Raw genomic sequence first — 25,198 nt, 5'->3', positions numbered from 1 at the left:
TTGCAGCACTGCCGCTTGCTTTTGTGATCGTCAGAGACCAGCACCGTTGCTGATTAAGAACTCAAGATCGGAATCCAGATCATCACCTTGGTTGGTTAAGAATTGATGTGAGAGATTGGTGATAGGGGATGTATGAGCCACTTGATTATGTGGTCAACAGAAACCAGCACATTTGCTGATTATGAATTGAAGATCGGGAGCCAGATCATCATCGGAAACCAAGACCTTTCTTGGTTAAGAACGATGTGAGAGATTGCTGATAGGGGATGTATGAGAAGTCTTTAAGGGATGTGAGATGGGGTGTATAAAGAAGTGGTTGATGGAGGTTTCGTTTAGGTTGAGATTAAGTGTGGTTGTATTGGCTTTGATTGATGAAAATTAGTCAAGAATTTCACTGATGAAAAAGTAGTAAGATGGGAACTAAGATGAGGTGAGATTGGCAGGGGACAACATCGATCCAGGGATATCAAGTGAGATAAATGGAGAGAGAACTTCAATCAACCTTGTCTACTTGACCTTTTTTTTTTTTTTAACAATCCAGACATTCCAGATGATTAACAACCAAAACTACAGTGAAAGAAGAGACAAATACTTGAAGTCCTGCTCGGATCTAGTCCAAACCTAGATCCGAACAGGCAAATGGTGACGGCGTTTTCTTTCTGGGAAGATTTCAGAGAGGAGAGGAGGAGAGAGGAGAGAGAGAAATAGTTGAAGCCCGGCTTAGCTGCTTGAACACATGACTTTTTCAAATCGTACTAAAATATAAAAAAACAATCAAGTGAACTTTCAAAATTGTTGGATGCTGAAACTTATTTTCAGATAGATAGTCGTTGGTGATACTTTCCCTCGGTAGAGGTGGATAAAGGAAACAAAGTGTTTTTTTTTAAATTTCGATTCCTGCATGAATATCTCCTTTATCAGTTTGGTTTGTTCAGGTCTCTTGCTTGATTTTGGCTAATTCTGCCTTACCTTTTTCATTTAAATCTCCTTTTTTAATAATGACTTTAGATCAACCACGTTCGACCAATGTCAGCTTTCCTCCGAATTTTTTTGGCTTCTCTATAGCAAAAATCAAAAAAAAAAAAAAAAACAAGAATGAGGACCTTTCAGAGGGAGTGGTTGGTCTATGTGGAGACGGTTATGCAGTTGTTTAGTTGGTTTGTTTGTTAGAAGAATATATACTTCTAACAAACGATTTCACCAATAATACCTCAATGCCAGTATTTCACCAATAAATGATTCAGCTCTCGTACGTGTTGATAGCCCCAACCTTTATGGAATCTTATTCTTCCTGAGTCACACCTCATTAAAGAATCCTTATTCTTTAAGCCACAGAGCTCTAGTGTCATTTGACTGACAAGACGTTTAACAAATGGAGTCGGAATAAAAGAATGATGTATTATGCGGTAATGATCCCATCGTGTAACATTAGGAGGCAGCGTGGAGTCACTGCCTTACCAATCCGTTTAGGTACATTACATGATTTTAGCTAAATAAAATTGGTTAAAAAGCCAAAATCAATAATTTTTAGATGAAAAAAACATGTAAAATTTGATATTGTTTAAATGAACGAGAATGTAAAAATAGTCAGGATGTAAACAGTTTCATCCTATTCATTTTCAAATATTTTTTTTAATTTTTAATTTACAACAGGATGCATCCAGTTTCATCCTCGCTCTTTTTTAAGTTTATGCTAGGATGAATCAAGTTTCATTCTTGCTATTTTTTTGAAGGTTATTATTGGGGCGTCGCATTCCATTAGAGGAGCGTCACCTAATAGGACAAAAACGGGTCACCCATAAGTAATATCAAAAACCCCTTATCTCAAATAATTTTGTAATGACTAAACAATCCTTATTTAGTTAATTTTAATTTAATTTAATTAGATAAAAATTAAATTAATGAATTTTGTTGTATACTTGGTGAATTCTGGGACAGTTTTTGTGGGAAGAAAAACTGGCCGTAAAATAAACTTCTACGGTTGAAAATAATCCAAACCTGGACGTAAAATCACTTCTAGGGTTGGAAATAATCCAAACTTTGACGTAAATTCACTTCTACGGTTGGAATTAAAAGAAAACTAGACATAAAATCAAATTCTACGGTTGGAATTAAAAGGAACCTGGACGTAAAATGAGCTTCTATGGTTGGAACTAATCCAAACCTGGACGTAAAACTACATGAAAATAAAATTCTACGGTTGGCATTAATCCAAACCTGGACGTGAAATCACCTACGGTTTTTAAGTTTTTATTTTAGTTAAAGGGTAATCTAGACATTTTGTATATGTGTTAGGATATCCCATAACCACTTTTTTGTACATTAAGAATTCAAATAAAGCCCCTCTATTGGAGTGTGACACCCCAATAATAACCTTCATTTTTTGGTATTCATTTCACTCATACTAGTTTTTAATCGTCCATTAGAACCATGTTTTAAAAATATTTGGACAAATGACCGATTTTCCGTTTTAGCTATGCAAGATCGTTTTTTTTTCGGAAAAAATAAAATCCTCTCATTATCGACAATTTGAACAGCGCCGGAACAATTTTGATCCAGCTCCTTTTAGTTGGATCACTAGTCGAACCAATCCAACCGATTGGTTAAGGATTGATGAGATCTGAAGTGCACTGCCACATGGCAAACATGCACTGCGTAACCTGAACCAATCAATAGGCGCCGTGTCACTGAAGTTCAGCCTAACTAGCTAACTGTGTGAGGCACTGAGGCCAGAGTTGGCTTAAGTCTAGTTTGGTTGGTGTGAGTGTTGAGTCTTTTTGACTTTTAGTTTGACAAATATTCGGTAAACAAAGAAACATGTCTCAATTTCCAATTATGTGCTTGTTATGGTTACTACTTACTAGTAATGTTAATCAGGAGTTTAACTAAGCTAAGCATGATATTCCAACCAAACACCTCACCAACTCCGTATCTTGACTTGACTCACTTGTTACAGTAGAGAAATTTCTCATTTTATTTGCAAATCATTTTACTTTCTCATTTAATTTTAATTTACAACATTGTATATATCGCGTATCTGCCTTTGTCGTGGATTGTTAAGATACTTCCAAATAGAATAATTAACGAGTAAATAAATTTCGATTATGGAGTAACCAAAGAATGAAAAGAAACTAAAAGAAGTAGAACTTTTTAGGTGGTTATGACCAGAAAAGGTTCTCATATGCTCACATATGCCGCCACTATGTGATGAACCTTTATTTTGCTTTCCTGTTTTAGTGCTTCATTACCTCATGATGAAGACAAATTAACAAAAAGACCTCTATTTTTCGATTGATTAAATATTTAGCACATTTATAGTTTATGCTTAATAAAGACATCTTTTAACAGTAATATGTATAGGGGTTTTCATCAAACTTATATTAATATTCATTTTAATTTACATATGTTTGTGATAAAAGAAATCCGATTATCATTGATTCAGGTGTCTTCGTAGTACACAAAAAAATTGATGCATAGATTAGTTAAGTTAAAATCTTAAACAACCCATTTGATGTAATTTGCAATTTGATCAACTCTGCCTGCAGTGAAGCTCTAAAAAGTTGTCCTTCCAAGAAAAGATATTTATTTATTTTGATCAGAAGAAAATATATATCTTACACCAACCTAAGTATGAATACGAAATTATTCCATGGCAGTGTCAATTCCATTGTATATACATAACTCATTATTAACTTAAAATGTTTAATAATAAATTTTTGATACAAGGGAAATATGGTCTTACTTGCATTCCATGACAAGGATGTATACCAACTTCAGTTTTTAACAACTGTTTTACCAACTTCACATATTATCAGTGTCGAGTCAAATTCTAACTAGCTTGCCGGAAAGACCAAAATACCATCACTAAAAACTACACTATGGTGCCGTTGTCACGCTAATACAGCTTAAAAATAAATAAATAAATAAATAAAACCTCCATTATGGTCTATGGTCGAGTCTGATTTTGTGCTCACTTGTTACCGAGCGTTTGCTTGACATCTCAATTTAGCTCACTTGAATCGTCCATAGGATTGACGCGGCCAGCCGTTATAGAGTTTTCGCGCTCGGTTAAACAATCGGTCGGGTTGTTGAATACCTGCTATCACCAGTAAATAAACTTCAAAAATAATTGCTACTCCCTCCGTTTCGATTTACTTGACGTTGTAGAGTTTTTCATGGAGATTAAGAAATACCATAGAGAATAAAATCTTTCTGATTCTACCCATATTAATTCTTCTTAAAATTTTAAATAATTAGTTTTTAGTTTCTAGATTTTAGAGAAAGTTATCAATTCCCTAGTAATTTACTTGGGATATACTACCAAATTAGAGTAAATTTAAAATTAGAGTATTGATTACAATAAAAATTAATGATATTGTATGATTTCAAAGCAAGGAAAAATTAGTGAGAATACGAGAAAAATACTAAAATTATCATCTATTTTGGAACATAAAAAAAACCCTAAAACATCGAGCAAAACGTAACCGAGGGAATATTTACTACGTCACCTAATCAACAGGATCTCAACCGCACACTTAATCCAACTCTTACATTTTGACGGTGAAGTTAAATTCTATCCGTTAGATGTTGATTCCGAATCAGAATTTCAAAATGTTGAGAGTCTATAAATAGTGAATTGAATTCTGAATGAAAACTTGTAAGAGTTCCGCAATAGGAAGAAGGAACTAAAAGAAATTTGATCTTTACAGCACTTGCTTTGAAGGGTTTTGCTCTTTTTCAGGTATTTTTGAGTTTCCTTCGTGGGTTTTCATTTTTATACTCTGTTTCTTCTTAAAATCCTCTTCAATTTCTTTAAGAAATCTCAGTTTTTTACACTGTTTTATCATGTAACTGAAGGTTTCGACTCTTTTGAAGTTGTAATTCAGCATCATTCAGATACTTTAGATTTTGGGTTTTGTTAATTCAGGGTTTATTGAAGTTAAACCCGTTTAAAAAATCGAAGTTTATCGAGTTTTGGAAGTACTCAAATTTATGTTCAATTTGATGACTTATCTTTTATTCTGATAGTTATGTATTGGACTAGTGTTTGAATGGTGACCATGGATTGGATGCTTAATAATCTGACAGTAAGTTGCTTGATCTAGATCAGTATATGAGGTCTTAGGGTTTAGAATGTTTAGATCCCTTGGATAAAGTTATCAACTCTTTATCCTGAAAAATTGGAGAATATCGAATCAATACTCATGTTTTATATCCGAATTTTAGAATATCAACTTTGTGGAAAGATTGTCGATGCCCTGTTGCTTTTGTTGCAGCTGTTCTGTTTGTAAAAAGTTCGAAGAGACTTATTCGCTTACAGTTAAAGTTATCTCTTGATGAATTGTTTTGTATTTGAAATTGAACTGGAGTTCTTTGGTACTAATATGACATGAATTGTTTGTTCTGATTTTTATAGTTTGGGAGAGATGGCTTTGGAAACTTTCCTATTTACCTCTGAATCTGTTAACGAGGGACACCCCGACAAGCTGTGCGACCAGATCTCCGATGCGGTTCTTGATGCCTGCCTTGAACAAGACCCTGACAGTAAGGTAGCTTGCGAAACTTGCACCAAAACAAACATGGTCATGGTTTTTGGAGAAATTACAACAAAGGCTGATATCAACTATGAGAAGATTGTTCGGGATACTTGTCGTAATATTGGATTTGTATCTGATGACGTCGGTCTTGATGCTGATAAATGTAAGGTTCTGGTTAACATTGAACAACAGAGTCCCGATATTGCTCAGGGTGTCCATGGTCACTTAACCAAGCGTCCTGAGGACGTTGGTGCCGGTGATCAAGGTCACATGTTTGGGTATGCCACTGATGAGACCCCAGAGTTGATGCCCCTTAGTCACGTTCTTGCAACTAAGCTTGGAGCTCGTTTAACCGATGTTCGCAAAAATGGTACTTGTGCTTGGTTGAGACCTGATGGTAAGACCCAAGTCACTGTTGAATACCAAAACGACAAGGGTGCCATGGTTCCCATCCGTGTCCACACCGTTTTGATTTCCACACAGCACGATGAAACTGTCACCAATGATGAAATTGCTGCTGATCTTAAGGAGCATGTCATCAAGCCAGTCATTCCCGCGAAGTACCTCGATGATAAAACCATCTTCCACTTGAACCCATCAGGTCGTTTTGTTATTGGTGGTCCGCATGGTGATGCTGGTCTTACTGGACGTAAGATCATTATTGACACCTATGGTGGTTGGGGAGCTCACGGTGGTGGTGCATTCTCCGGCAAAGACCCCACCAAGGTGGACAGAAGTGGGGCCTACCTTGTAAGACAGGCAGCAAAGAGCATCGTCGCTAGTGATTTAGCTAGACGATGCATTGTCCAAGTTTCATATGCTATTGGTGTTCCAGAGCCTTTGTCAGTATTTGTCGATTCTTATGGAACTGGAAAGATCCCTGACAAGGAAATTCTACAGATTGTGAAGGAGAACTTTGATTTCCGACCAGGAATGATCTCAATCAACCTTGATCTTAAGAGGGGAGGAAACAGCAGGTTCTTGAAGACTGCAGCTTACGGTCACTTCGGTAGGGACGACCCCGACTTCACATGGGAGGTTGTGAAGCCACTCAAGAAGGCTTAAGTTAAAAGCTTGTTTACAGAGGTCCATCTTTATCCATCTCGGTTGATTGTTTGCTAAAATGTCTGTGTTTTATTTGTCTAACTTAAAGTTAGATCTTGAATGTTCGTTCTACTTTGTGAAGTGTTTTTCACAGTTTCCTTCTTGTGTACTTTCTCTGCGATTTGTCTCCTAGTTAAGGAATGTGAATGGAATTTGTTGAATTTAAGATTTCAATGAAAGAAAAAGTTTCCATTTGCTTAAATGTTATTGTTTCATTGCAGATATCTCTTCTTCTAGCTTAATTTTGCATCTTCTTTGTAGGTTCCCGGAGAGTTCAAGGAATTCATTACTCCAATTAATAATCAAGTTCATCTAATTATTACCCTAAAATGCATCAGTACATTTATTTAATTTTGATCTAAAATAAGAGAATGCATACAATTTTTGTAACACATTTCAAATCCTGACATTCATGATGATGGGCCTTAACTATTCCTACCAAGTTTTACTCCACTTCTCAGAGTTCATAAATACAGTCACCAACAGCTGCAATGAAAATGAAAGAAAAAAAATCAGAAAATGATAAGAAATTATTCGAAAGATCCAGAGCTACAAAAGAACACAGCTATGAATTGAATTTGTATATATTGAGGGAGTTAGTGATACTAACATGGATCAGAAGTAGTAGTGAGACCAGTGCCATTAAAATAGCAATCCCAATCATGTTTACCAGCAGCTTTGAAATGAAGATTCATGACAACTGATGCATGGGCATATGTAGTGTTAGGGTAAAAACATGACCCATCTCGAGCTATAGGACTGCAATCAACTCCCAACTGAGTGCAACCAAAATCAATATTGTTGCGTAGGTATTTCTCTTCTGTTGATGGTTTCGCAATACACCATGTGTCGACATTTGAATTTGCCATCTGTATTTACAGCAATTAGTAATTGTAATGTAAATAAACACTGCCAGGAATTGCAAGAAAATTTCATGTATTTCCAATGCAGCAATGCTTAAAATTGTGCTACATTTGTAAGGTGGTTATGATGTTGTTGTGAACCAAGCAGTTCTTAGAACTTGTAATGAGACTTACTGGCCTACTCTGCGCATATCGATATCGATTACTGCTAGGGCCAGGGGCAGATTCTGCATCAAACAATTATTAAAAAAAATATCAAAAATATAATCTTGATTTGTTTAAGCAACTTGGTAAATGGAAGTATCTGTCGAAAGAAAATGCAATGGTGCATAATTGGTTATGATATTTGTTAGACGAAATGACACTATTAATCACTTTTTCCTCTGTCTTATGTGGAATTTAGTATCTTTAGCGGTGAACTGGTAGCCAGTTGGCAATGTTAGTAAAATAGCAAGTAATATGCGAGCAAGACAGATAGAACTCAACATTTTTTATACTTCAATGTTTGGCTCTCTTTTTTTTGCAAGGGGCAGAGCAATAATAATGACCCACACTGCATATCAGATTTTAGATAAAGAAAACAATTTGTCCACTGATAACAAGGTACACAAACACCAATGCAGAAGTTTGGGTCCATTTTTGCCCTGAAATATATTCCAGGTTCGGAAAATGTGAAAACTGGTGCGATAGTCTCGATGTGTAAAGAGAAACAAGAAATGGTTCTTAGGTGCGACTTCATATAGGTAAAAGAATGGCTGAGATCTCATCGTCCTCGTCGTCATCAAGAAAGTCCATCATCGTTTGCATCTATATATCAGATGTGGATAATAGCCACAAAGATGCATAAAAGATTAAGTAGATCAACAAGAGAATCCACCTCATTAGTCCTATACATTGATCAATATTGTAGCAAACCAAATTAAAAAATCAAACATCCAAGGAAGAAGAAGAAAAATGTAGGAACATCAAAATACTAGGCCAAGGATATGACTGATAACTTACCAGTGCAAGCTGCAAAACACAAAACAGATGCTAAAACCAGTGGAAGAAAACCCAAGTAGAACATTTTTGTACTAGTTTTAGTACTTGCCATGTCTAACTACCTGGTACTAAATGATAGATAAGATGGTTAAAGAGAAAACACACAGAATGTCTAGAAAGAGGGTTGTGATGGGTTAGAGGGAAGCAATGGTGGGGGGTTTAAATAGTGGATAATTTGGGTCTTGATTTCAGAATATCATTCACGAGATCAATAAGTTTTTAAAATAATGCAATACATATGTTTTACCGGTTCTCTTCTTGTTCAACAAATACACTCTGTTCGAGAACCTGGACCCATTGGCCAACAAGGAAAAGAAAAACAAGAAAGCTTGCATGTCATCTCTCTCTCTCTCTCTCTCACTGTACAGTTCAAGCATGCAGTTTTGAACACTAGTGTGCTAATTGCGTGATCTCAATGCCACTTGCTATCTCTCTACCTGATCTCCCTTCATGATTCTCTCTTAACATTTCAAAAATGAGCGGTTTCTTCTTACCATGACAGGCTAACAACAAGAAAACGGTTCTAACAAGATGATGCAAAATAATTGAAGTTTCTATTTCTTATTGTCGTATGTAAACAGTTATTCAGTATACGACATGTCTGCTACCACGTTATAAAGCACTCATTACACAAATTCAACTTGCACACCTGCATATGATCCTTGCAGGAAATATACAGGCCTAATAAGCACAAAATTGCCTCCCTTGCTCGGCTATATTTTCTGGACATTTAACTAATTACTTTCGCTTTTGGTGAACTATAACTACGATGTATATATTTTTTTTCAAAGGGTATCTATGTTACCTCCTCTGGAAATTCAGTTTCCCAATACAATAAGCAAACAGAGAAGCGAAGATTACGGGGTAAGCGAGAAGAAGAACAGCAACAAGCGGAAGTTGATTATGGTGAAACCCAAAATAATCTTCTAAAATTTAGAGACCGTCTTTTCTTCGCCGAAAACCAAAATCTCCTTTTCTACATCCCCATATTGGGAAGTTAGTAAACCATTCAGCGCCGAAGATGTTGGGGTGAGATAATAAAACCACATCCACCACTTCGGAATGTTCTGCATTTGAAACAGATGATTAGCTAGTGTACAACATCACAGTTCAATTGAATCGTTCTGAAACATGATAATAATCTACTATCAGAATAGTAAAAAGTTGGCTTACCGGTTTTGGTATTGGAAACCCAGAAAAAAGAGACTGCATTGTGTAGAATGTAGATGATGATATGGCAGCGACTTGAATGTTTGGTGTAATGGACACAAGCAAACATTCCAAAGTAGTTGAAGTAAAGAAGTGTACAGAACATTGCATAAAAGCTCCAGAAAATCTTGTAAGGTGAAGAGATGTAGCCGACCATTGGATAAGCGATTATCACATACAGAACCGACTAAATCAACAGGTAAGGAATTTCGACCACCACCTATAAATAAAACAAGACACATCCAGTTAAAGAGAGAATGCACAATCAGAAGCTCAAACTCGAAAACACTTTTTGGAACAAAAGAAAGATAAGGGAAATGTCGTGGTAGCAAAAAGAATATTATTCTTGAGAAAACAAATTATATGACAAGTCTGCACCATGAGTTCAGGTCTGAACCTGCGCAAATGCATAAGCCCATGAAGAATACATTCCTGCAAATCTTTCCCGGTAAAGAACGGTGCGCTCAGTTGAAACAAATGGCAAAACTGTTGAGCAGTTGTTTACGCCCAAGAAGATTACGGCGGAAAACATTGAACCAAATACATTGAACAAACTCTGCTGATCAATTCTACAAAACAAGAATATGCTGGTGCATGCTTCATTGAGTTAAGCGGGTAAAGTGGGTGAGGTAAGATCTACTTACATATTCTTCCCTTGCTGCCAAAACAATACTCCAAAAAGCAAAGATGAAACAATCATGTGCACAATTCGCATCAAGTTATAGGCAGGACTCCTCCAATATGACAAGTTTTGTTTCCAGAGACAAGCTTTGAACTGCCCCCAACCACTCTGTGCAAATTGGGTAGCAAAATGCAAGTCCCTCGAACCAGGAGGCGGACTGCATAATTGTTTAACCAGTTCGACCTTTTCTCTACAACCAGAGGAATAAATAAGAATTTTACAAATCGAAATAGAAGGTGCCGCAATCCGTCAAAATTATGACAGACAGTTGTAACAATCTCCAATCACTTGCACGTGAATATACTTAGTTATACAAAGTGGACTCTCTGTAAAGATTAGCAAAATCCACTCCAAGCTGATTTTCTGCTGATTCAGAAGTGACTTCCAACATCCATGTTGCTGGATTGTACTTATCTTTAATCTTCGGGACGCCAGATATACCCTGTCAGGAAATAGGAGGAACCAAGTCAACATTCAAATGACATTTGCTTTCCCCAATTCTTCACAATGATAAGGTGTCTACCTCAAAGTACTCGATAACCCTATTTGAATGATGACCTAATTGTCCTGAGTAGATTATGCGCCCTCCACCTTTCATTAGAATCAACTGCAGGAAGAGTAAATACATGACATTGAATAAGCATTGCAATAAAAGTAGACAGTGCAAGATAATATTTCACATTAACTAACTATTAGTACCTCATCAAACGCCTCAAATATATCGATACTTGGTTGGTGGATGGTGCAAACAATTGTTCTACCTGTATTGACCACATTTTTAACTGCCCGCATGACTATGGCGGCAGCTCTTGCATCTAAACCAGACGTTGGTTCATCCATGAAAATGATTGAAGGGTTCGCAACAAGCTCCACAGCTATCGTAAGCCGCTTCCGTTGCTCAGTTGATAAGCCACTAACACCAGGAATACCTACTAAAGCATCTTTAATTCCATCAAGCTCAATCGTTTCAAGGACTTCATTCACAAACGCCTGTAAATAACATTTTAACCAATTTGAGGAAAAAAATCTATTCACTGAAAATAGCATTAAACCCAAACCAAAAATTTGAACTCTTTCCAAGATATCATACATTCTTTGTATTTGAAGAGATATCAGATGGGAGGCGCAGCCCAGCTGAAAATATTACTGATTCTTCTACAGTAATTTGTGGTGAATGTATGTCTGTCTGCTCACAATAACCTGATATCCGAGAATATGTTTCTTGGGATTTAGGATATCCACCAATGCTTATGTTTCCTTCGATAATACCACCAGTTTTTCTACCAGAGAGGACGTCCATAAGAGTGGTCTTCCCAGCACCACTAACACCCATTAATGCGGTGAGAACCCCAGGTACAAAAGCTCCTGATATATCCCGAAGAAGCTGGATCCTGTTCTCTGTAAAACCCTGTTCCTTCATTTCCTAAATACAAAACAAATACATAGGGAAATCATTTGTTTATATCTTCCCATCCAACTTCTTCAAAATTGTTTGAAAGATTATCCTAGCAATGATTACCAAGGGGGTATCGATGAAGTACTGCACATCTTGAAATGCTACTGTTAGAGGCACAAAAGGTAAAACCATCCCTCCTGTAAAATGAGCCATAAATAAGAACCAGATTTTGATAGCATATAATGTCTCAATAACTTTTGATAAGCACAACTATTATTTAGGTTTTACCCTTCTTTTGAGCACTTTTAGAAGAAAGAGATGATTCCTGCTCGACATTGCTCTTGAGTTTTCGTCCTTGAACTTGAGAGAGTTTCTCTTGTGAAATAATAGCACGAGACATCCCAGGAGCTGCATACATTGTAAAATTTAGGTAATGACACGGATAACTCGGAAATTATTTAAATAGTTAACTGAGGCGGATCATCATCTTACCCTTTAAAAATGTCAAGGCTAAAGTAAATCCGATGTTGAACAGAATTGCGAACCCAAGTAATGCACCCAATGATATCCAGTAGAAGCAACTATCAAAGCTTAGGCCACGACTTTCTAAGGTTTGACCCCCTAGAGTTGTGTTTGATGACATCTGTAAATGACAATCAATAGCACATAAGAAATTTGGATTACCTATTAATTTAATCCTCACATGCCAGTCTAAACATCTCAACTGATTCGAATCTCACTTGTTGCCATCGTGGAGCAAGAAATTCACTCACAGTTATGCCTATCTCCCCATATGACATGGGAGAAATCCAGAAGCCCCACCGCACCCAAGCGGGCATGGAAGCTGCATAAAAAAAAAAAAAACATGTAAAGGAAGCTAAATATTCCATTTTTGAAAATGTTAAAGAAGCTAACACCAAATAATAAAGGGCAGGCCAACTTACGCTGTGGGATCACGAAACCTCCAAATAGCAGGACAAATAATACTACATAACTAGCAGCTACTGAAGAAGCAACTACAGTTTGGAAAAATGCAGCAACCAAACGATACATGGATATAGATGCCAGATGCATAGCAAAAAGTAGTACGAACTGACTGATGAACCTAGAAAGGACAGTCCAGGAATAAAATTTTAGAATAAATTGTAGATTATCTAGAGATACTTTATATATTTTTGTATGAAGAAGTAATTTTTCCATGAGAAACTCACCTTCCAAATTCAGGACTGAAACCAATGACATAGTAAGTAAGAACAGTCCATACAATAGCTTCCAAGAGTGAAAGAGGGATCTTAAGAATAGCAGCTGGAACTGCATAAGCCCAAGCTGGGTAAAAGCATAGTTCTCTCTGCTTGTAGAAAACAGCAAGTCTTGAGACAGTCATAGATAACTCAGGGAATCCATCAAACAGAAGTATCATAAGTGCGTAAAACAGGGCACCCAGATAATAATTTGCATGGATCACGTCAACATGCATTCGAGTTCGCAGAAAGACAGTCATGGTGACAAATGCTATGAAGACAAGCTGCAGCAGAAGACACATGAGGTACGAGTCCACCGTCAGATACAGATGTTCCTACATAACATCTTATATAGAGAACTGATCCAGAAAGTAGGAAGCTTTACAAACCTGAGCTGTTTTGAAGACATATATGAAAGAATTCCTCCTCATGAGAAGATATTCCCTACTCATGCAAGCTTTAAAGAGTTCCCATTTGGGTAGCGAATACTTGCTAAAGGATAAAGAATCTTTGTGACTTTGGGATTTATCAAATGGCTTAGAAAGTTCCTCATCTAGCCTCTTCCCAATTTTGAATGCCTTGAATTTTATACAAAATTGATCAACGGAACAATAATTAAACTGCTGTTCAGTATCATACCAGTATTGTGCCTGATCCTTCCTAGAGATAACCTGAAAAATGAAATAGTGAATTAATAAATGGTTTAGAGATTGCACTTTGAAAGAATAGGAAATAAGAAACCTGTCTTCTTACCTCCTGGAGGAAATCCGCGGCACCTTTTCTTTCTGGGCACCTAAATCCACATTCTTCGAAAAACTCAAGAACATAACTGCATGGGCCATGATACACTACTTTTCTTTCTGCCATCAAAATAATATCATCAAAAAGATCATAGGTCTCTGGTGCCGGCTGGAGAAGTGAGATCAATGCTGTAGCATCTGTTATATGCACCAATTGCTGAAGATATGCAACAACTTGAAAGGTAGTGGAACTGTCTACGCCATTAGAAATTTCGTCCATAAAGAGAGCTTTTGTTGGTCCAACAATCATCTCACCTATTACAAAAAAAAGAGTGAATTCTTAATAAAATGGAATTACAACCAACTGAATTTGGTAATGATGTAGATGTGGTGTACCTGTAGTCAATCTTTTCTTTTGACCACCAGAGAGGCCTCTTCTCATGGCATCACCAACTAATGTATCACCACAAATATCAAGTCCAAGTATCTGATAAACCAGGGACACAGCAAACAATCAGAAAAAAACTATTAACGTTTTAATGCTCCCTATATGAAGTAAGAGAAGTTTCATTGTGGTTCTGTTATAAAGAACTACCTTTACAATGTAATCAGTCTGAAGACTTCTCTGAAGTCCGTCAACAGAAATCGCCTGCTTAGCATGCATTGACCACATCAATCAACATTAGAAAGTACAAAAGCTAATCCACGCTCGGAATAAATGAAAAGTGTGTCTGAACATGTGCTTTATTCAAAACACTACTGCATACTTCTTGTTGAACTCAGTCGAGCTTCTATTGCATTCATTCATACATAGACGAGATAGAAAAGATGGAAGAGAACATGAAAATGGTCGATGTTACCTTCATCTAAGTATCTAAATCTGGGTCTGGAACAATCCCTGCTTCCTTTTCTCTTCGACTGACCTCCAACATAATATCTACACATGCAGAAAAAAAAGATCTTCCTCTTTCGTAGCTTATAAATGATATTACATCAATGGCAAGATCACAGTTTAAATAAAAAGCTACCTGCACGGCTTCCAACACCCTGACAGCAAGCTGAAAAATCAAGTGTTTCTCTTACAGTCATCTCAGGAATATGCAGATCATTTTGGCTTATATAGGCTGATGTTTTCTGGGGAACAAACTCTTCCAATTTGTAACCATTGTAACAAATTTCTCCTGTCACCTAAAACCAGGCGAAGAAACAAAGAAAGATAAGTCATCACACTAATTACAGTTATAGAACTTTTCTTACCAGGGCCTAAAAAGAAACCTCGAGAGAGAAATAAAACCTTGAGAGACTGGTCTAGTTTCCCGGAAAGGGCTAATAAAAAGGTGGTTTTCCCGCATCCTGGAGGACCAAGCAACAATGTCATCCTGCATATCAGACAACCATCCATAAATGAAACTGTATTAGCAAAACACACAGGTTCAATCTCATTAGTGGAGAATAAGATGAAAAAGAAAGTACACAGAAGTTCAGTTTTTGAGAATGTTTTGGAATAAAACCGCTCCAGCCCTTATCACTGACTTAGCAGGGTTTTCTCCATACATATCTCACTCGTAGCCTCATGCCTTGATTGGTTAAAAAAAAGTTACTGAAGTTTCTGAAACTGGCAAAAAAAAAAATCTTACCTTCCCGGCTTAATGATGCCACTGACATCTTCAATAATGCTTATCTTGGCTTCTTGCAACTTTACACCTAATAATCTGGGGAAACCCTGGTAAATAGGAATCCTCAATAGTGAAAGAAAGAAGGAAAAAGCAAAGAATTAGAAATTATATAGATCAACTAACCAATAAAGCCTCAATCCCTTGGTCAAACATCACTACATAATACCATCAAGCATATTTCTAGTATACTCGAGTCAAGTTTCAGGAATGCTAAATAGTGGAAAAAACTGGGAAGCATTTGTTTATTGACCATAACTAATTTATCAAAAACACCATGTTTACTAATATGTAATAAGAAGTAATAGGTACATTTTTGTGATAAAAAAATGTTGCAGATTACTTATGTTGCGAAGTAAGCAAAGGAAAAAGAGGAACAGGTAAGAAAAAACGAATTGGTGAAGTCAATAATAGTTTTGCCTAATAAAAAGAATTTGACAACTTACAGAAATTGTACTTTTGAGGAAGTTCCATATAGTGGGGAGGGGTTTCCCATGAACGACTTCACAGTCTGCTTCAACAAAGAGATTCTTATACCGCACCTCCACAGTGGGCAACTTCACACAAACTCTGCAAATATACTGTAATGTTAAAGAGATAATATCTAATTTATGCAAGGTTACACACATTAAATCCTTCCCGGCAGATAATGGCTGATACTAATATGACTATGAATATGTATATGGACTGCGTTCTCCGAGAAAGTAACCTCATTTAGGCACTCATTGAGAATGGCTACACAGTCAGTTGAGGTAAGGAATTAAATGGCACATTTTCTAACTGGTCTGCTTTCATAGAACTTTGTATGGCCAGCGCAAACATATTAAAAAAAAAGGCCCTGTATCAATATCGGGCAGTAGTGATGGGAATCTAAATTAGCTCAGAAGAAAAGAAAGCTTACTTGTCTATTCTCTTTTTAAGATTCTGCAACAAGCGTAGATTATCATACTCAATGTGCTTGATGAGTTTCTCTATAAACATATGTCGTTCTACAGGTCCAAGCTTAGTGACATCAATCACCCTCTTCCCTGTAACATCCCCACCATCATCAAAAAGAGAAGATCTTAACTTTCTAAAGGTGGGTAATCTCTCAATTGCAGCCCATTGTAAAGCAACTCTTTCATCTTGATTCTCAGCACTCTCATCGACATCTCTGACAGAATTTTCAACAGAAGAATTGCTTCTAAAACTTGAAGTATGCTGTCTGAATGATGATCTTATGCTCCTTCCAATCTCAGCTAATTCAATTCTCAATGTTTCTACGTCATCAGTTCCAATTAACTGATGAGCCATATCTCCGAACTTGAGCAGAGTTCTTCTAACTCAATGGACACAGAGATCCTTACTTTAAATTTACTGATGAGTGCTAAAAAGTGCATATTTCTATATATTTTTGTTGGCATTTAACTCATCTTTTGTGCATTAATTCTACATTTTATCCCATATTCTGTATTTTCATTGTTTTCAAGAATAAATATTTTTCTTACTTAATTTTGCATTTTTAGGTAATAAATAAAGTCTGGATGACTTGCGGAGCAAAAAGAGCAGAAAAGTAGTGAAAAGCCGGGAGAAATCACGCAAGGAAGCCGCGAAGAATGGTGCGCACAACCTCATTTTCTACACACAAAAACGCCTCCGTTCTCAGCCATCAGATCAGTTCTCAGAAGCATCCGATGGTCGCTCCTTCATAGAGCATCAAAATCTGAAGTCTCTGCCAAGCACCACAGCGCTGAAATTCCAAGCCTTCAGATTAGATGGTAGTTGAATCCAACGGTTGCTCCCTTGCTGTTCATCAAAGTTTGATATCTCCGCCTTACACTACAGCACCTAACCTAATCTAGCACCGTTCGTTTCGTTGTATCACTTCATCCGACGGTCGCTCCTCGCTTGCCTCCGCATCACCGTCCGATCTACCTACCAGCTCCACATCTCACGGCTTAGTCTTGCTGAACAGCAAAAATCGATGAACCCGCCACACACTGGAACACCAAACCCTATACCAGCTACCCAAACGCACCCTTCTCCCAAACCATCGACTTCTTCCTCTCCACCTTACCATGTGCAGAGAGCTCTGCAACCACCATGTACGCCACCACCTTCTTCAACTCCACTGCCACCACCACACCTCCACCATCATCACCCCTATCTTTCTCCATCATTACCCCCTTGTTCTAGCCTCCTATTATATAGTTTTCTCCCCTAATTTCTCTCTAAAAACCTAGGGAAGAAATCAATAAAATAGGACGAGTTGGAAATTCAATTAGAAAGCATGGAGAGGAGCAGAACAGCAAGGGGAAGAATGGGTCGAAAGAAGACTCGTCAAATCACATGTTAGGTGAGTTTAATTTCAAACCCTAATTTCTCTGCCAAATTAGGTATTTGGGAAATTGCCCCCAATTTTCAATTGAAAAAGCATGGAGAAGAACAGAGATGATATGGGTATGGCCGAATTAGGTGAATTAGGTGAGAAATCCCAATTATTTTAATGTTTTCAATTTGGGGATTATTTGGGTGAAGAACCCTAATTTTGTATTTTGGGGAAATGGGGTCTGTGGGTATAAATAGCCTTGTGGGTGTTGTTGTAAAACTTTATGCCTGGATTAGCCAGTGTGTCCAGAACCAAGTTCTGTTAATGATCATTTTTGTGCTGTTCATGTTGTGTTCATGTTTAGTGTAATATCCTGTTGTGTTCTGTGTGTGATGTTTGTTCCTGTGATGTTTTGTATCCATCTGTCATGTTATGTTTGTGTTAATTAGCATGTTTGTATTGTTTCTACACATGATCATGTATTTTCCCTGTTTAAACCTCAGAGAAGACCTTTGAACCATGATGGTTAGCTATTAGGATGGTTTTTGTTGAACTCAAAATAGCTTAGGCTAGTTAGATTCCTAAAAGCCCAACTGATTTGTGATTAGTGGTGCTGTAAGAAGACCACTAATGCTAGGGGTCAGTGGTGGCTCTAAGGAGTTAATCAACTACATTAGTTAGTAAGCCACTGCCTAGTTAGTCTGTGATTGGTTGTGCCTTAAACAGACAGCCAATACTAGGGGTTAGCTAAGGATGTAAGGTTAGTTAACTAGACATATGACAAAAACTTAACCTAGATGAACTAGCTAGGTGAAGGGAATTCTCATCCATCTCCTTACACTTCCCATCCACAATTTCTTTCCCATGTTCTGTTTTGGTTAAGTTTTTCTTTTTCTTTGCCACTGCCTTTGGCTCACTGCCACTGAATTTTCTTTGTTTCATTGTCTCTTAACTTCACTGCCTGTCACTAGCTCAGACTATCTAGGAAACTTCAATACACCCCAAGTCCCTGTGGAATGATCCCTTGCTTACTTTCTATACTAAAACTTGGCCTTGTATACTTGCAAGAGTTTTTGTGTGTTTTCCAACCACACCAAGTTTTTGGCGCCGCTGCCGGGGACTTGGCTGCCGTGTTTTTGAAGTTTTTCTTGCTGTTCTTTGCATGCTCATACCTGCTGTGTAGTTCTGATAAGCATCTTAGTGTACTCATCTTGCATATTGCATCTGTAGCTGTAACTTAGTACCACCTCTAGTGCATCTGCATCATTTGCATAATCTCTTCTCCTTTGCTTCAACTGCATCATTCTAGGAACTGAACCTCTTCTCTGAGTTGCCAGGTGCTTGTGGTGCTGCTGTTGCAGCCTGTTGCTGCTGAATTGCTCCTGTTGCTGAAGCTGTTGCCCCTGCTGTTGTTGTTGTGACCTTGCTGTGAGGCTGAGAACAAACCTCTGGTGCTGATGTGTGCTGCTGTGAAGCCCAAATAGAGCTGAGCTGCTTCTCCTGCTGCTGTGCTGCTGATCTGCTGCTGTGCCTCAGCTGTTGTGCTGTGCAAAGGCAAGCTGCTGCTACCCCCTGCTGGTCCTGCTGTTGCTATGATCCAAAGCCCAACTGGGCTGATTCCAAGCAGCTGAAAAAGAACAAAGCCCAACTGGGCTTTGCAACAAATACCCAACTGGGCCTCAGAAAAGCCAAAGCTTAGGATGATATAAAGCCCAACTGGGCTTTTGCAACCAAACTGAGCAGCTGGGCTGTGCTTCAAAGGTAAGCCTAAACCCATTAAGAGAACCCAACCTGTGGGCTTCCATTTTTAATTTGTGGGCTTGTAATAATTTTTTCCATTTTTTTTGTTGGGCTTGTAATTTAAGTTAACTTTTGGGTTTGTATTTGAGCTTAACTGTGGGATTGTCCCTATCAAAATTTTGGGTTTCAAAAACCCAACAAACAACCTAAACAAGGTTAACTGAACCTACCAACTCAGCTGGGCTTCATTAGTTTCTGGGCTTACTAAAGTCGTTAGTGGGCCGTGTACCCAAACTCTAGGCCGAAAGTTGGGCTCTGTTTCACAACAGTTCTCCAAACCCATTGCCTCACCAAAGCACAACCAAAACAGTGGGCTTATCCCCATAAAAACCAAATGTTTCCCATCAAAAACCAAATGTTTTTCATTCCCATAAAAACCAAATTTTTCCCAAAAATCCAAACCCATTAAAAACCAAATTTTGGGCTTTGTAATATAGTTACTTAGCTTTTGAGCCCAATCATGTCTAGATCTTTCTACAGTTGGGGAATACAACAAATCCCTTAGAGAACTTGCGTGTGGACAACTTCACGTTATGAACCTCCCATAGACCATGATGTCAATAGTTAGGAATTATTATGGACATTTTCAAAGTCCCGAGCCTCAATACATGAACCCTAATGACTATTCGCACATGCATCGTTTGCCACAACGTGAAAATGAACATTTTGCTAGTGCCTCACTCACACAATCATCTCTTGTGGATCAATTAGAAGCTCGAATCGCAGCTTTAGAAATGCAATCACATGAGGAATCTGTCACATCTAATTTTCTTAGGCAACCTGAAATCTATGCATGTCCCGCATGTGGTAGTTTAGACCACCCTGTTGAGAATTGTCATATTTTGCATAATTTTAGGCAATCTAGAGAAAATCCAAGGTATGAAATGCCCATAAATTGTGAGAATGGTAGTCATTGGGACATAATCAATCCTTTGAGGGTTGCGATCAATCTTTTATAAACCCTAATGACCATGCACACATGTACCAATCACCACAATTTGAACATGAAGAATTTTGTACTCCCATGAATTTAGACTCCACCACAGAAGCTTTCAGACTCAGTGAGCAAAACTTCGATAGATCTACATCACGAATTCAGGCATATTTAGATCAGATTTTGCTTCACCTACAAAAGGAGGAAATTCATGAGGAAATGTATGTTGTCCCTAATGAAGTGTCTAGTCCATTCATGAAATGATGTTGAATATGAACCTAATTTAGAGGAACATGAATCGACTAACGACACCACCACTTTTAATGAGGACCAATATGCATGCTACCATGATGATGATTATGATGATTATGATGATGTTAGAAGAACATGAAAATATTGTGGAACCTGTTGGTTCAATAACATATGGCTTCTCGCCCTCGACCTTCATGAATGTTGTTTTTTCTAATACTCATTGTAATTCATATGATTTTGATATTGACATGGGATTCGTACAATTATTCTGTGAAGATGCATGACATAGGAATAGTTGAATCTTCTGTAGACACTAATATGCATGAAAATATTATGTGTCTGATTCTCTACCTAGGTCACATTGTGATATTTCTCCTGATTGCCATGCATGAGAATGAATCTGTTGATGTTGATGATCTGATGTGATCTTGCTAATTTGTTGATGATTGTGAGCATGTGTGACATTGTAGATGATTAGGAGATTGATTGATTATAATGATGTGCCTATCTCCTACATGAGTCACAATCTGTGGCCTTCCACCCAACCTAGATTTGGTTTGTACCAATATTGTAAAACCAATTTTCTGAGAATGCCCTAATCTAGGTTTGGAACTGTGTGCTTCCCAAGTCCTCTTGGACCATTTTGCTTCTAAGTATAATACTTTGAGGAACCACAGTTGGAATTAGCATGTTTGCCCGTCCCTAGCAGTTCATTTCGAGCTAGACCTTGTACATGATGAACCCCCAAAACTGCGAGATTTTGTTTCCAAAATTTTATCGTTGAAAAATCCAGGTTTGGGGGTAGCTCATTTTGTTTCACAGTTCACTTGCGCTATCATATTATTATTGTGTGAAGTGTTGAAACCGCTACACTTTGTCTTTTGGGTTGATCCTCAACTCTTTAGATTGTTAGTGTATGGTGAATTTTTGTATATAATCCAGTAGATAAAATTTCTTAAAAACCCTTTTGTTCATTTTGTATATATTTTGCTAATCCAATATGATCTCGGCTGAAATATGTTGGATTTTTGCCTTGAATAACGGAGTTTTAATTCTGCTTTCGCCGAAATCGGGTATTCTCTCTCCTTTTACTCTACTCAGCATGTCCCTTTCCATATGTTGCATTTTAATTTTCCATATTTTGAAACATTGAGGACAATGTTTAGTTTAGGTTTGGGGGATAGAGTAGATACCATATATTGCCATAATTGAAAACGAACTCCTTCTTCTTTTGAAAAAAATTGAAAAATTCCAAAAAAAATTAAAATCAAAATTCAAAAAATTAAAAAATGAAAAATCATAAAAATGGAGCTCATTTACCTTGAAATGTTGACTCTTGTGCAAATATGTATTTTTATTAGGAGTCTTAGTCTAGATATTTAGGCACCCTGATTCTAGCACAATTCACATATGATAAGAAATTTGCACGCGCACGATCTACCAATACATGTATGGCCTCGATCTTCAAGGTGTTTGATAGGAAGTTACGATTGCCAATCACTTTAGAATACTGAACGAAACTTGACTAGCTTGTTCTTTGGTTGGTTGGGATAGAAGGTGGAGGTTACATTAAGAAAGACAACCATCGAATTTAACTGGGTGCATCAAAAAGGGCTACCTCTTGCAAAGTGTCATGTAATCTTTTGTTTCTTTTTGTATATGTATCAAAAGTGTTTCTTAAAAAAAAAAAAAAAAAAAAAAAAAAGAGAGAAAAAAATATCAGAAAAATACAAAAAAATCAAGTACTTATCAATTCCATCATCTCTTGTTCCAAAAATAAAAAGAGAATAGTCAATGTAAATAAGAGTCATGTAAAGAGTCATCTTTTGTTGTTTCATTGTAATAAGCAAGGAGGGTGTATGCCATTGATGTACAACACGAGTAATTGTGAAATACCTCCAACTCATTCACAATTCTCGTAAAGTCCGGACAGCTAGCTAGATTTCGACCTTGGTTCTTAGCCTGAGAAACTATCTCTTGGTGATTAGTAGTCATAACTTCAGATCTTTCTTTACACATGTGTAGATACACTTTACACTCTTATCACATGTCTTTTTTTGTTATCAGTGCTAGGATTGTGCCTTCGATAGCTAGATTGACATCTCCATTTTGCTGTGAGCTTAAACTGTTTTGCACATATCACATTTGATGGAATCTGAGCTCATATTTTGTCCTTAGGTTTTGTAGGTACACCTCTGGTAAACCTTCACGAGACTTCAACTCGTCCACTAGGGACACTTAGTGGTTTAAAAGGCTTAGTGCATACGCTAAATGCATTCGAGAGACCAGCGACAGTGGTATAGTTAGGATTTCCTTAGTTTTGTTTTACTTGAGGACAAGTAAAATTCAGGTTTGGGGGTATTTGATGAGTGCCAAATATTGTATATATTTATCCCTTTTTGTTGGCATTTAACTCATCTTTTGTGCATTAATTCTACATTTTATCCCATATTCTGTATTTTCATTGTTTTCAAGAATAAATATTTTTCTTACTTAATTTTGCATTTTTAGGTAATAAATAAAGTCTGGATGACTTGCGGAGCAAAAAGAGCAGAAAAGTAGTGAAAAGCCGGGAGAAATCACGCAAGGAAGCCGCGAAGAATGGTGCGCACAACCTCATTTTCTACACACAAAAACGCCTCCGTTCTCAGCCATCAGATCAGTTCTCAGAAGCATCCGATGGTCGCTCCTTCATAGATCATCAAAATCTGAAGTCTCTGCCAAGCACCACAGCGCTGAAATTCCAAGCCTTCAGATTAGATGGTAGTTGAATCCAACGGTTGCTCCCTTGCTGTTCATCAAAGTTTGATATCTCCGCCTTACACTACAGCACCTAACCTAATCTAGCACCGTTCGTTTTGTTGTATCACTTCATCCGACGGTCGCTCCTCGCTTGCCTCCGCATCACCGTCCGATCTACCTACCAGCTCCACATCTCACGGCTTAGTCTTGCTGAACAGCAAAAATCGATGAACCCGCAACACACTGGAACACCAAACCCTATACCAGCTACCCAAACGCACCCTTCTCCCAAACCATCGACTTCTTCCTCTCCACCTTACCATGTGCAGAGAGCTCTGCAACCACCATGTACGCCACCACCTTCTTCAACTCCACTGCCACCACCACACCTCCACCATCATCACCCCTATCTTTCTCCATCATTACCCCCTTGTTCTAGCCTCCTATTATATAGTTTTCTCCCCTAATTTCTCTCTAAAAACCTAGGGAAGAAATCAATAAAATAGGACGAGTTGGAAATTCAATTAGAAAGCATGGAGAGGAGCAGAACAGCAAGGGGAAGAATGGGTCGAAAGAAGACTCGTCAAATCACATGTTAGGTGAGTTTAATTTCAAACCCTAATTTCTCTGCCAAATTAGGTATTTGGGAAATTGCCCCCAATTTTCAATTGAAAAAGCATGGAGAAGAACAGAGATGATATGGGTATGGCCGAATTAGGTGAATTAGGTGAGAAATCCCAATTATTTTAATGTTTTCAATTTGGGGATTATTTGGGTGAAGAACCCTAATTTTGTATTTTGGGGAAATGGGGTCTGTGGGTATAAATAGCCTTGTGGGTGTTGTTGTAAAACTTTATGCCTGGATTAGCCAGTGTGTCCAGAACCAAGTTCTGTTAATGATCATTTTTGTGTTGTTCATGTTGTGTTCATGTTTAGTGTAATATCCTGTTGTGTGATGTTTGTTCCTGTGATGTTTTGTATCCATCTGTCATGTTATGTTTGTGTTAATTAGCATGTTTGTATTGTTTCTACACATGATCATGTATTTTCCCTGTTTAAACCTCAGAGAAGACCTTTGAACCATGATGGTTAGCTATTAGGATGGTTTTTGTTGAACTCAAAATAGCTTAGGCTAGTTAGATTCCTAAAAGCCCAACTGATTTGTGATTAGTGGTGCTGTAAGAAGACCACTAATGCTAGGGGTCAGTGGTGGCTCTAAGGAGTTAATCAGCTACATTAGTTAGTAAGCCACTGCCTAGTTAGTCTGTGATTGGTTGTGCCTTAAACAGACAGCCAATACTAGGGGTTAGCTAAGGCTGTAAGGTTAGTTAACTAGACATATGACAAAAACTTAACCTAGATGAACTAGCTAGGTGAAGGGAATTCTCATCCATCTCCTTACACTTCCCATCCACAATTTCTTTCCCATGTTCTGTTTTGGTTAAGTTTTTCTTTTTCTTTGCCACTGCCTTTGGCTCACTGCCACTGAATTTTCTTTGTTTCGTTGTCTCTTAACTTCACTGCCTGTCACTAGCTCAGACTATCTAGGAAACTTCAATACACCCCAAGTCCCTGTGGAATGATCCCTTGCTTACTTTCTATACTAAAACTTGGCCTTGTATACTTGCAAGAGTTTTTGTGTGTTTTCCAACCACACCATTTACATATGCATTTTA

At 37.6% G+C, this 25,198-nt stretch overlaps 2 protein-coding genes and 1 pseudogene across 2 annotated transcripts; 1 reads left to right on the top strand and 2 right to left on the bottom strand.

The window, feature by feature from the left end:
* The first annotated feature begins 4,623 nt into the window (after positions 1 to 4,623).
* LOC113333296 (S-adenosylmethionine synthase-like) lies at positions 4,624 to 6,843 on the top strand. Its single transcript, XM_026579804.1, has 2 exons — positions 4,624 to 4,741; positions 5,417 to 6,843. Exon 2 carries the CDS (start codon positions 5,427 to 5,429, stop codon positions 6,600 to 6,602), a length of 1,176 nt encoding a protein of 391 aa, XP_026435589.1. The 5' UTR covers positions 4,624 to 4,741; positions 5,417 to 5,426; the 3' UTR covers positions 6,603 to 6,843.
* A 58-nt stretch (positions 6,844 to 6,901) lies between these two features.
* LOC113333297 (major pollen allergen Ole e 10-like) lies at positions 6,902 to 8,649 on the bottom strand. The gene is made up of 4 exons (XM_026579805.1): positions 8,507 to 8,649; positions 7,679 to 7,731; positions 7,252 to 7,510; positions 6,902 to 7,127 (listed from the first exon to the last, which is right to left on the bottom strand). Exons 1-4 carry the CDS (start codon positions 8,595 to 8,597, stop codon positions 7,099 to 7,101), a joined length of 432 nt encoding a protein of 143 aa, XP_026435590.1. The 5' UTR covers positions 8,598 to 8,649; the 3' UTR covers positions 6,902 to 7,098.
* A 428-nt stretch (positions 8,650 to 9,077) lies between these two features.
* LOC113333203 lies at positions 9,078 to 16,818 on the bottom strand (annotated as a pseudogene).
* Positions 16,819 to 25,198: the final 8,380 nt, after the last annotated feature.

This window comes from Papaver somniferum, unplaced genomic scaffold (genome assembly GCF_003573695.1).
Source record: "Papaver somniferum cultivar HN1 unplaced genomic scaffold, ASM357369v1 unplaced-scaffold_132, whole genome shotgun sequence".
Taxonomy (NCBI): domain Eukaryota; kingdom Viridiplantae; phylum Streptophyta; class Magnoliopsida; order Ranunculales; family Papaveraceae; genus Papaver; species Papaver somniferum.
Note: the sequence above shows the minus strand (reverse complement) of the source record. Positions and strands in the feature narration are given on the sequence as shown.